General features: G+C 39.8%; 2 protein-coding genes, 1 long non-coding RNA gene and 1 pseudogene across 3 annotated transcripts in view; 2 read left to right on the top strand and 2 right to left on the bottom strand.

The window, feature by feature from the left end:
* The first annotated feature begins 4,425 nt into the window (after positions 1-4,425).
* LOC111958431 (vacuolar protein sorting-associated protein 26B-like) lies at positions 4,426-7,455 on the top strand. Its single transcript, XM_023979692.2, has 6 exons — positions 4,426-5,184; positions 5,382-5,538; positions 5,815-5,979; positions 6,166-6,341; positions 6,433-6,575; positions 6,800-7,455. The coding sequence occupies exons 1-6, from the start codon at positions 4,962-4,964 to the stop codon at positions 6,935-6,937; spliced, it is 1,002 nt and encodes a 333-aa protein (XP_023835460.1). The 5' UTR covers positions 4,426-4,961; the 3' UTR covers positions 6,938-7,455.
* Positions 7,456-8,137: 682 nt separating this feature from the next.
* Positions 8,138-9,221, bottom strand: LOC111956645 (thymocyte nuclear protein 1-like; annotated as a pseudogene).
* Positions 9,222-9,841: 620 nt separating this feature from the next.
* Positions 9,842-10,385, bottom strand: LOC139023608 (uncharacterized). The gene is made up of 3 exons (XR_011474760.1): positions 10,297-10,385; positions 10,089-10,133; positions 9,842-9,931 (listed from the first exon to the last, which is right to left on the bottom strand). It is a non-coding gene; the product is annotated as an uncharacterized lncRNA (long non-coding RNA).
* Positions 10,386-10,616: 231 nt separating this feature from the next.
* acad8 (acyl-CoA dehydrogenase family, member 8) overlaps positions 10,617-13,283 on the top strand; it is a 6,377-nt gene continuing 3,710 nt past the window's right edge. The window contains exons 1-6 of the mRNA XM_023979682.2: positions 10,617-10,763; positions 11,934-12,034; positions 12,258-12,427; positions 12,580-12,689; positions 12,807-12,883; positions 12,982-13,119. Of these exons, the coding sequence (XP_023835450.1) occupies positions 10,649-10,763; positions 11,934-12,034; positions 12,258-12,427; positions 12,580-12,689; positions 12,807-12,883; positions 12,982-13,119 (711 nt within the window). The 5' untranslated portion in view covers positions 10,617-10,648. The remainder of the gene's footprint in view (positions 10,764-11,933; positions 12,035-12,257; positions 12,428-12,579; positions 12,690-12,806; positions 12,884-12,981; positions 13,120-13,283) is intronic.

Here is a 13,283-nt window from a genome sequence, read left to right as displayed (position 1 = left end):
GATGCCCAACTCGTCTAAAGAAGTCCAGTTTTATTGCTTCTTTAATCAGAACAACAGTTTTCAGCTGTGCTAACATAATTGCAAAATAGTTTTGTAATGATCAATTAGCCTTTTAAAATGATAAACTTGGATTAGCTAACACAACGTGCCATTGGAACACAGGAGTGATGGTTGCTGATAATGGGCCTCTGTACGCCTATGTAGATATTCCTTTAAAAAATCTGCCGTTTCCAGCTACAATAGTCATTTACAACATGAACAATGTCTACACTGTATTTCTGATCAATTTTATGTTATTTTAATGGACAAAAAAAAGTGCATTCTTTCAAAAACAAGAAAATTTCTAAGTGACCTCAAACTTTTGAACAGTTGTATGTATGTATGTATGTATGTATGTATGTATTTATATATGTATGTATGTAGTACCAGTTTGGACACACCTACTCATTGAAGTGTTTTTCTTTATTTTTACTATTTTCTACAATGTAGAGTAACAGTGAAGTCATCAAAACTATTAAATAACACATATGGAATCATGTAGTAACCAAAAAAGTGTTGAACAAATCAAAATATATTTTAGATTCTTCAAAGTAGCCACCTTTGCCTTGATGACAGCTTTGCACACGCTTGGCATTCTCTCAACCAGCTTCACCTGGAATGCTTTTCCAACAGTCTTGAAGGAGTTCCCACATATACTGAGCACTTGCTGCTTTTCCACTTTGCGGTCCATCTCATCCCAAACCATCTCAATAGGGTTGAGGTCGGGTGATTAATGGAGGCCAGGTCATCTGATGCAGCACTCCATCACTTTCCTTCTTGATCAAATAGCCCTTACACAGCCTGGAGGTGTGTTGGGTCATTGTCCTGTTGAAAAACAAATGATAGTGGGACTATGCGCAAACCAGATGGGAAGGTTTATCGCTGCAGAATGCTGTGGTAGCCATGCTGGTTAAGTGTGCCTTGAATTCTAAATCCCTAACGGTGTCACCAGCAAAGCACCATCACACCTCCATGTTTCACGGTGGGAACTACACATGCTGAGATCATCCGTTCACCTACTCTGTGTCTCACAAAGACATGGCGGTTGGAATCAAATATCTCAAATTTGGACCCATCAGACCAAAGGACAGATTTCCACCGGTCTAATGTCCATTGCTCATGTTTCTTGGCTCAAGCAAGTCTCTTCTTATTATTGGTGTCTTTTAGTAGTGGTTTCTTTGCAGCAATTCGACCAAGAAGGCCTGATTCACGCAGTCTCCTCTGAACAGTTGATGTTGAGACGTGTCTGTTACTTGAACTCTGTGAAGCATTTATTTGGGCTGCAATTTCTGAGTCTGGTAACTCTAATGAACTTATCCTCTGTAGCAGAGGTAACTCTGGGTCTTCCTTTCCTGTGGCGGTCCTCATGAGAGACAGTTTCATCATAGCACTTGATGGTTTTTGCGACTGCACTTGAAGAAACTTTCGAAGTTCTTCAAATGTTCCGTATTGACTGACCTTCATGTCTTAAAGTAATGATGGACTGTCGTTTCTCTCTTTGCTTATTTGAGCTGTTCTTGCCATAATATGGACTTGGTCTATTACCAAATAGGGCTGTCTTCTGTATACCTACCGTGTCACAACACAACTGATTGGCTCAAATACATTAAGAAGGAAAGAAATTCCACAAATTAACTTTTAACAAGGCACACCTGTTCATTGAAATGCATTCTAGGTGACTACCTCATGAAGCTGGTTGAGAGAATGCCAAGAGTTTTCAAAGCTGCCATCAAGGCAAAGGGTGGCTACTTTGAAGAATCTCAAATATAAAATATATTTTGATTTGTTGAACACCTTTTGGGTTACTACATGATTCCATATGTGTTATTTCTTATTTTTGATGTCTTCACTATTATTCTACAATGTAGAAAATAGCAAAAATAAAGAAAAACCCTGTAATGAGTAAGTGTCCAAACTTTCGACTGGTAATGTATATGTACGTACAGACATACATACATACATACATACATACATATATACATACATACCTGCATACATACATACATACATACATACATACATACATACATACATACATACATACATACATACAGTTGAAGTCGGAAGTTTACATACACTTAGGTTGGAGTCATTAAAACTCGTATTTCAACCACTCCACAAATTTCTTGTTAAAAAACTGTAGTTTTGGTCAGTTAGGACATCTACTTTGTGCATGACACAAGTCATTTTTCCAACAATTGTTTACAGACAGATTATTACACTTATAATTCACTGTATCACAATTCCAATGGGTCAGAAGTTTTCATACACTAAGTTGACTGTGCCTTTGAACAGCTTGGAAAATTCCAGAAATTGTTGTCATGGCTTTAGAAGCTTCTGATCGGCTAATTGACATCATTTGAGTCAATTGGATGTGTACCTGTGGATGTATTTCAAGGCCTACCTTCAAACTCAGTGCCTCTTTGCTTGACATCATGGGAAAATCAAAAGCAATCAGCCAAGACCTCAGAATTTTTTTTGTAGACTTCCACTAGTCTGTTTCATCCTTGAGAGGATGAACCATCTGTACAAACAATAGTACGCAAGTATAAACACCATGGGACCACGCAGCCGTCATACCGCTAAGGAAGGAGACATGTTCTGTCTCCAAGAGATGAACGTACTTTGGTGCGAAAAGTGCAAATCAATCCCAGAACAACAGCAAAGGACCTTGTGAAGATGCTGGAGGAAACAGGGTACAAAAGTATCTATATCCACAGTAAAGTGAGTCCTATATCGACATAACCTGAAAGGCCGCTCAGCAAGGAAGAAGCAACTTCTCCAAAACCGCCATTAAAAAAGCCAGACTAAGTTTTGCAAGTGCACATGGGGACAAAGATCGTACTTTTTGTAGAAAAGTCCTCTGGTCTGATGAAACAAAAATAGAACTGTTTGGCCATAATGACCATCGTTATGTTTGGAGGAAAAAGGGGGAGGCTTGCAAGCCGAAGAGCACCATTCCAACCGTGAAGCACAGGGGTGGCAGCATCATGTTGTGGGTGCTTTGCTGCAGGAGGGACTGGTGCACTTCACAAAATAGATGACATCATGAGGTAGGAAAATTATGTGGATATATTGAAGCAACATCTCAAGATATCAGTCAGGAAGTTAAAGCTTGGTCACAAATGGGTCTTCCAAATGGACATTGACCCTAAGCACACTTCCAAAGTTGTGGCAAAATTGCTTAAGGACAACAAAGTCAAGGTATTGGAGTGGCCATCACAAAGCCCTGACCTCAATCCTATAGATAAATTGTGGGCAGAACTGAAAAAGCGTGTGCGAGCAAGGAGGCCTACAAACCTGACTCAGTTACACCACCTCTGTCAGGAGGAATGGGCCAAAATTCACCCAACATATTGTGGGAAGCTTGTGGAAGGCTATTGAAACGTTTGACCCAGGTTAAACAATTTAAAGGCAATGCTACCAAATACTAATTGAGTGTATGTAAACTTCTGACCCACTGGGAATGTGATGTAAGAAATAAAATCTGAAATAAATCATTCTCTACTATTATTCTGGCATTTCACATTCTTAAAATAAAGTGGTGATCTAACTGACCTAAAACAGGGTATTTTTTACTAGGATTAAATGTCAGGAATTGTGAAAAACTGAGTTTAAATGTATTTGGCTAAGGTGTATGTACACTTTCAACTTCAACTGTACATACATACATACAGATAATGAGTGGGGCATGTTTAAAAAGCTGATGAAATATTTTACATGCAGAGCCAAGGGGCACAATGAAACTGTCTGTTGTGCTTAAAAGCCAACTGACTTTATTCTCTGCGTTCAGAATAACAAAGAAACATATGACAGTTATACAGTATAATCCCATAATAATGCTGCTAAGATGTATTATTATGATTATATCAAGTAATTATGATTTTTTTCAGAGTGCCGTGTCTGTATAAGTGACCTTCTTTGCTTACTAATTACGTACTTTATGAATATTGGACATATTGTCCAGTTTTGACTCACAATTAACTGTATTTTCTTTATGAACACAATATACAATATTAATGGATATACAGGCAATACAACTTTTTTAGAAACAAATGTCTACACATACATGTTTATCAGTAACAATATATAAGTATGAAACAATGTTTCAAATTGAAATTGTTAAAAATGACTTTTTGAAACATGGTTATTTTGTTAAATAACACTACTCAGGAACTGTTGAAAAATGTAAAATGTTCGTTGTAGTGCAAGTAATGGATACTGTTATGCTTACTTCATTTTGTCAATAAAGACACAAATAACATTAGTAACTGTATTTATTGTATTGTTGAGACTTTTGTTTTGCAAATGACTACAGAAGAGTTTAACTTTTATTTTGAAAAATAATGCAGTCAACCAGACAACCCCGGAAGTGCAACAACATAGGAAATGATCGCTTGCAATATTATGCTTTTTCAGGAAATATACAATTTAACGTGAATAACGTTCTAAAGGAAACAATCAAGACTCACTACATTGTTAATCGGTGTCTGAATGACGGATACATCTTGAGTTCGAGGGAAACGCAACATTCTTCAGTGTTTGTGGATATCACCATGCGACATGTTTTGTAGTATTTAGGCTATTTCATCGAAAGGGATATGAAGACATGGTGCTGTGTGTAATTGAATTCAATTGAATTTGAGAAGAAATATAAAGGTAAAATAACGATAACATTTGCATATTTGTCCAGACCTCCCATCTGCATGTGCTGACTATAAGCAGAATTACTACGTTCTGTGATCATTGCTGGTAACAAACAAGTCGGTGTTTTTGCACTTTCCGTCATTTCGAATGAACGACAGAATTTACTTCAGTAAGAAATAGGTCACTGAAAGTGTCACCTAAATTGGTCTTAAAGGTTCTGTTCAGACCCGATCAATCTTAACCTTGTTCATAAAACGGGCCAGAAAATAACAAGCATGAGTTTCTTCAGTTTTGGCCAAAGTGCAGAAATTGATGTAGTTCTGACTGATGCTGAGACGAGAAAGAAGGCTGAACATAAGACTGAAGATGGGAAGAAGGACAAATATTTCTTATTTTATGATGGGGAGACTGTGGCAGGAAAGGTCAACGTTACACTGAAGAACCCTGGGAAAAGACTGGAACATCAAGGCATCAAAATCGAATTTGTAGGCCAGATTGGTGAGTGTTCTTAGTTTAATGCAGTGATATCTATTCCAAATGAATCATAATAAATGCAATGTCGCTTTATGTTGTACTTTTTAGTTAACAACAGTTGTGTCGAATGTGCCAATAGGCCTAGATGCATTCTTCTATGAGAGTGATTATTTTGCGATGTCTTTGAATGTCTGAAGTGTATACCTGTCCTTCCTTCACAGAGCTGTACTATGACAGAGGAAACCATCATGAGTTTGTCTCCCTGGTGAAAGATCTGGCAAGGCCTGGTGAGCTTACTCAGTCACAGACCTTCGACTTTGAGTTCACCCATGTTGAGAAGCCCTATGAGTCATACACAGGCCAGAATGTGAAGCTACGGTAAGGAAACATTCAGCCTGAACATTCTCTGCCAAAATAACTATTACTTTATGGCTCACTTTTTAACCCGAGATCCCCTTTGACCCGTCAGTCATGTGCCTAGCACTACATCCTCAGCAAGAGTAATGTGTGTGTGCTTCATATGCTCAATGTCTTGCATTACACACACAAATCATGATTAGTGGTTATGATAATGGGGGCAATGAGATATGTTGTTGGATGACATCTGTTGAGATTACAGCAGGTTTGCTCAGTGTTTGTTGGTTGTACTTGCAGGTATTTTCTGCGCGCTACGGTGAGCAGGAGACTGAATGACATCAGTAAAGAGATGGATATTGTGGTGCACACACTCAGTACTTACCCAGAGCTCAACTCGTCAATAAAAATGGAAGTTGGGATCGAAGACTGTCTCCACATTGAGTTTGAGTACAACAAATCCAAGTAAGGCTGAAAGAGATACATTTTTTCAGTACCCTGTCACCTCAATTTTTGGGGTAAATTTACAAAATAACAAAATGCCACCTCTCCTAGTCACAGGAACATGCAGAAATCATTGTAGCTTAGAACCTTTGACTATTTGTCTTTGCGGCAGAGCAGTCCTGTGACAATCCTTCCTGTCTTTCACAGGTACCACCTGAAAGACGTCATTGTGGGTAAGATCTACTTCCTGCTGGTGCGGATTAAAATTAAGCACATGGAGATTGACATCATCAAAAGGGAGACAACTGGCACCGGTCCTAGTGTATACCATGAAAATGACACCATCGCCAAATATGAGATCATGGATGGAGCTCCTGTCCGAGGTAAAGGATATAGTGAAGATTGTATGCTTTTGAAAATTGCAATACTCAAACTACCTATCAGGTCTAACTGGGTGTTTTAATTATGTTTAAGGAGAGTCAATTCCAATCCGGTTGTTTCTGGCTGGCTATGAGATGACCCCTACCATGCGAGATATCAATAAGAAGTTCTCTGTGCGTTACTACCTTAATCTGGTGCTGATTGATGAGGAGGAGAGACGCTACTTCAAACAGCAGGTATAGAACAGTGGCTTCTGATGGGTAACTGTTAGCAGTGATCCCAGATGAAATTGTGTGTCCTTATAGAGGGAATTTATCAGGTGTCAGGTTCAACATGGTGTATCCATTGTTCACTGTGATGCACATTATATATTGCATTCCTACCTAGCAGTAAATGTGTCCCTATGGAAATGCTTTAGTGATTAAGACAATGAGTTCATGACCACTTCCTTCTCAATCAGGAAATCACACTGTGGAGGAAAGGGGATGTGGTGAGGAAGAGCATGTCGAGCCAGGCCACCATCGGAGCCCAGCGGTTCGAGGGCTCAGTCAGCTCAGAGAGTGCTCTGGAGAAGGCGGCGAGGGAGGACAGCGCCTAAAGCTGCCTCCACTCATTCTCCTCACAGAAGACTGGCAGTGTCTGTGGAAAAGTAGTGGGGTCACCTGTCAGCTCACATGATCACTGATAAAGTAGCCCTCTGTTTATTAGGGCTGCTGAATAAAGGAAGGATGAAGGGAAGTCTAGAGGTAAACACCTGAACAATGAAAAAGAAGCCTGCATGAGGCATTACAGGGGCCTAAAATTCCGCTGCAGGTCAACTCCATCAACACACATATCCGGTGAAAGTAAAGCCGGCCACTTTAGATCTCCCCCTGTGCGTGATACCCTAGAAATGGAATATTATACCCTGTTATGTCATCAATTTATCAACTTTCTTTGTCACAAAATATATTTCTAGCTTTAGCTTTATATGAATGGATTCTAACTCTGTATACAACACTATTGTCATAGGGAGTTAGTCATGAGTAACAGCGATGCATTTTGAAAACATTCCATACCCAGTCAAATGCATTCCTGACATTTTAATGTGGTCTGTCATAATGAAATCTGAAATTGTATCTTTGCACAGATATGTCCGTTGCTTCTCCACATACACATTCTCCTCTCAGTCCTTGTGTAATGATTGCAGTGAGATCAATGGAAGGTTTCTACTGCATTGGAAGTGTCATCCAATTTCTTTGAGTGAGAGGGCTAGATAAAGTATTACTAACCCATTCATTTTAAAGTCCTGCAAATAAGAGCTATAGAACTCTCACCCTCTTATACCATCATGTACAGTGAATAGCATACAGACGGTCACAATATGACCATTAAATTCACATGCTTTACCTAAGCATTCCAATACTGTTAGGCAGGGATTTTAAGTGCTTGTATTTGAGGTCTGATATTAAGAAGTCTTCTGTATCGTCCACGTTAGACTTGAAATGTCGTGCCTAAGTGTATCTAGCGAATTAAATCCTGTTGCCTCAATACGTTTAACACTTCTTTTAGCCTAAAATTGTCCTGTATTTTTTTGTGCTCTGCAAATTACTAATTATAGCCCCTTCCCCAAAACTGAAATAAATTGATGCCATATGCATTGTTATCCACAGACTTGTTTTGCTATAGAAATAAGTTGCTTGCACCTGATAAATATTTCAATGGACTGATGGAATGATCGATTACCTTGGAAATGAAAATGTTGCATGTTTAGACTGAAATTATCTCCTTTATAGATAGTGAGGGCAAACACATGAACTGTCTTAATATAAACATATTGTATTAGAAATAAACTCCATCCAGGGTGTCTGACAAACAGAAACCTTGAGCCAATTTTCATTCAATACAAGCACAATGGTTCAATAGACAGTAAACATCATATTAGCATCAGCAGCAGCATCATCATCATCATCATCTTGTCCAAATCTTCAGTGGGTCTTTGTCCTCCAAACTCATTTGAATTTCTTTAAATATATGATTTTACTTAGACAAAAGCTTTGTAAAATATGATGAGGTGGAGATTTGACAACCATATTACTTAGTGTCACTGATCTCCACATACCACTGGTGAGGGGCTGGACAGACAGCCTGGCCCTGGTGAAGAGAGCCATGCCATTCAGGGGCCCGCCTTGTGCTGCAGGTGGGTCTTCTTCAATTCAGACAGAGGAATAAAGTACTTCAACATCCTCTCAAACTGGACACCAACCTAGCAGTCAAACATTAAACAAGCCAGCAGAGTACTAGTACAGACTAAATTGGATTGTGATTTTTTTAAAAGCCTGTTACATATCAGTGATGTATCTTGATCTCAAGCCATTTGGAACACAAACAAATGTAAACATGAAATCATTCATACCATACTCCATCTGGGGTTGTCTGCCTTGCTGGAGGTGTCGTAATGGACATCTTTCTTGTCAAACTGACTGTGGTCCACATAGGACTCCTTTACAATCTGGAAAAGAGAAAGCAGGTGAGAGGCACCATACCTGAAATACAACCAACAGAAATAGGAACAGGTAGAGGCTCACCTTCATAACTCCAGATATTCCAGGCTCCTTGCAGTTACTGTGCTAGAAGAATACTTGCTGCCCCGCTTTCATGTCTCGCATGAAGTTACAGGCCCGGTAGTTCCAAACAACATCCCAACACCCAGTTTGGTTGAAGAATCTTCAAATCCTTGATCCCAAACTGGCATAGTAAAAGTAAGTAAGCCTTAACAAGCCATAACGACCCATAGGGCAAGAGCCTATCTCCTGTTTCTGTATATCGTTAGGCAGCTTGATGTAAAAGTATACCCCCTAGACAGGATGCTAGTCTGCCGCAGGGCCTTACCCCCAATCCATTTCCTTAGTGCTGAAAGCCAAGCAGATCCATCAGGTCTCATTTGAGTCTTTGGTATAACTTGACTGGGGATTGAACCCCCAACCTTCCAATCTAAGGGTGGACACATTAACCACAAAGCCTGACATAGAATAGCCATAGATGACACCATCCTATTATTAAGGAGAACAGAATATCTTGACATTTATGCCATTTTCAAAGCATCTCTCTGGCTCTGTGACAGTACTGTGGGGGTGGGTATAATTGGAACGTTCCAACAGGAATCTGTGCCAAAAACTTTGTAAAGTACAAGGTTGCCAAAAACAACGCATACAAATTAGATCAATTCACCTTGCTAACTAGCTGCTGAATAGACATCAACTCATCACGTAGCTTATTCTTAATGTTTGTCCATAGCCTACCAGAGTGAGCACAGACATTTTTCAGAATAAACATGGTGAGTGAAAAACGTAATGAAATAGCCCACTCCCTACCCGGTATCTTATTCTGCCGCTATACAACTTTGTATGCTTGTTTGTTGACAACCTTGTTATTTATGAAGTTTTGGGAACAGATTCCTGTTGGAGCGTTCCAATTGTCATTCAGGTGATTTTTCTTCCTTTGAAGTCCTGTTTTCAAGTCTTCCCTGAGCATTTCCTCTTCCCCCCGACTGCCTGACCAATCTCCAATAGGGAATCCTCACTGCGGGCACAATTTGTCTCTTCGTCGTTGACTGGTTTAGAGTACATAAAATACATTCACTTATTAATAGCCATTTGAAAGTCAAATCATAGTGGTAGTAAAGTGATTGTGAAACAGTTTCAGGGACGTTGAAAAACCATGCAATTGCATGTCATGTATTGTACAGAAATGTGAATGCTTTTACTTACTGGATTGTAGTGTTCTTCCACGAGTTCTCGTTGTACCTGTCATGTCTGAGAGATGACGAAATAGTGGTTGGCTTGGAAGAAATTGAACCTCAAAGTCCAATTCCAATGATGCCTAACCATTCTGTGTACGTGACATTTGATTTAAAGCAAATAAAGAACGTGTTTCATTAAATCAGATAACTATGCAAAGGATTACATTGTTACTTACTTGTATGTTATAAAGATGCGAACGTCATTAAACTCTGAACACTGCAAAAAGAAGGACGCTGAATAATGAATAACTCCCGCGCTAGTGACGTGTGTCAAAGGCACGTGATGTAGAAACAGTTCACTTAGGTTTGATTTCTCTGTTTAGGCCTCCTTAATGTCTATGGTTTAAGCAAGCAATTGACCTTAGGGTATATTTCGGTGGTTAATGAAATTATGAGAAAAATTTGCCTTTTCCTGAAAAAGGATCGAAGAAAACTAACCTGGACCTGCACAATCTAAGACCTACACGTATCTTATGTAACGGAACTACATTTCCCTACAGCAGCAGCGTGATATAACCAGTGACCAACATGGCGGCCGTTGGAACGTTCTCTAGAGTTGCCAGACTGAGTTTATGCATTGGCAGAAGATGTCGTTTAATATCGAACAGCGAAAAGAGACGAGGAATAGCGTCATGCGTTGACCGTAAGTTCCATGAGCATTTTGGGTTTCAAATCGTTGGTAGAGTAATGCGGACTTGCACTGCTAGTCATCTGACGCGTTAACATGAGTTAGTTGGTTATGAGCAGAATTGCTCGCTAAACTAGTTAGCTGACTAGTAGGTAAATTACTGCATAAAGTGTCTTTTTCATTGCTAAGTGTGCATTTTCCAGAAATGCATTGCTACTTATGTACTACTTAGTCATATTGACCTCTGTTGGTAACGTTATACTGTACTACCCAACTAGCTATATAACAACCTCTGGTGGTCAAGTGATACTCAATCATTATTTTGCAGCTAAAGTAGAAGGGCACGTGTGATGTGTGTGTCATGTTCAATGGTTGTTTCAACTATTTATCTTAATATAAAAGTGTTTAAAATGATTCTGGTAATTATGCCGTACTCTACAGTACTACCATTGTCTAACACCGCTAGGCTTTATGCGGTATGTGCCCTGCGTGACTCTATTCTTAACACTGCTAGGTTTTATGCAATATGTGCCCTGTACTGCACCGCTATAACTCTGCGTTGTGTGTGGTTGATTGAGACTAGACGTGGACTTTGGAGATCAGGTTGTTTTAATTAAGCAGAATTCACTATTTGCATCCTGCATCTGCATCCAAAAGAAAATAAAACATTTGTAGAGCACATATGTTCTGCGAATCGTAGCCTCTTTCTACAACAGATGCACAATACAAGGGACTGGGATCATTTGAAGAACTAGCCATCGTTCACACATACAATAAATAGCCTGCTAATACCGTAGCTAGCTATTAACCACATGTTGAATTCAGAATGTTAATATCATTCTAAAAACTACAGTTACAAGTGCATCTTAAAAATACCATCCACTTATGAGTAACCTCTAAATATACAACATTATTCATGAACAAAACACTGTGTATGACTTTGTACTTAAAATAATCAAACTTTTCTGAAGACGACAGAAAAAGCGTGTCTACCTCTCATAGTGCATCAAAATGATTTGAGCACGAGCACGCAGGGCAAAACGTAAGTACACACTCCCCTACTCCCAGGATGCAGGCATGCATAATAACAAATCAAAATATTAATATATGAACCTGGTGAAATTAACACTGTACTTTAACAACTGTTACACCTGCATGACTCTATTCGTAACTCCCTCCTTGCAGCTGCTCATGGCCTCAGTGATGAACAGAAAGAGTTTCAGAAGATGGCCTTTGACTTCGCAGCAAATGAAATGTCTCCACACATGGCTGAGTGGGATGAAAAGGTATTACTGTGCAGTGCAGCTTGTTTAGCTATTCCCTTTCAACCCATACATGTCAATGGAATAAATGGAACAGTATCAAACATGGAAACTACCTGTTTGACTCCTATCCATGAATGCCATTCCAGCCATTAGCTCCTCCCACCAGCCTCCTCTGCAATCACTAAACCCCTTTTTTTGTGAGAGGGCATTTGTATGAACGTAAAAAGCAACTTTCATTGTTCAGGAAATCTTCCCGGTGGAGACCTTGCGTAAGGCTGCCCAGCTGGGGTTTGGGGGAATCTATGTACAGCCGGAGGTGGGGGGATCTGGCCTGTCTCGTCTGGACACCTCACTCATCTTTGAGGCCTTATCGACAGGCTGCGTTAGCACCACAGCCTACCTCAGCATTCACAAGTAAGGCGTGGCAAATGCCAGCAATCACCACAACCTCTCAAGTGTCTGCTCAAGAGATGCACCAAACATCACATATAGACAATTGACTAGATATTAATTGAAAGCAGGAGTAAGTATCAGGTGTTCATTAATAGATGCTCATTTCTGTGCAGCATGTGTAACTGGATGATTGACACCTTCGGCAACACTGAACAGAGGGAGAAGTACTGCCCTGAGCTTTGTACGATGGACAAGTTTGCCTCTTATTGTCTGACTGAGCCAGGTTGGTATTTTGTCCTAAGTTTTCTATTATGTGATGGCGTCATGCATTGACACCATGAACCTGTATAGTGTGGCTATCCTTTGTCTTTTTAAATCTCATTTCCCGTTCATGTTTCAGGCAGTGGCAGTGATGCTGCTTCGTTACTCACTACTGCAAAGTTGGAAGGAGACCATTATGTCCTCAATGGGTCCAAGGTACTGTTTTTATTCATCTCCTTACTGTAGCTGATATGAAAGAATAAATTGTGATATAAAGTGAAGGTATCGCTCTCACTGTGTTTGTCCTGCTGCAGGCCTTCATCAGCGGAGGAGGAGACACAGACGTGTACATAGTAATGTGTCGGACGGGAGGGAAAGGTCCCAAGGGGATCTCCTGTGTGGTGGTGGAGAAAGACACTCCAGGACTCAGCTTTGGCAAGAAGGAGAAGAAGGTAGCTGGCATTTGATTGATGTTGATAGTCTTAAATTGGTTATTTTTAATACAATCCTTATGTCTAATAAACTGTGAAGCAGGAGCCTACAAACTTACATGGTATATAGTTCATTTCCACAAGTCTAAGTGAAGCCATGCCCACAAGGGGGCATAGTTGAGTCA

The sequence above is a fragment of the Salvelinus sp. IW2-2015 genome, linkage group LG4p (genome assembly GCF_002910315.2).
Source record: "Salvelinus sp. IW2-2015 linkage group LG4p, ASM291031v2, whole genome shotgun sequence".
Classification (NCBI taxonomy): Eukaryota; Metazoa; Chordata; class Actinopteri; order Salmoniformes; family Salmonidae; genus Salvelinus; species Salvelinus sp. IW2-2015.
Note: the sequence above shows the minus strand (reverse complement) of the source record. Positions and strands in the feature narration are given on the sequence as shown.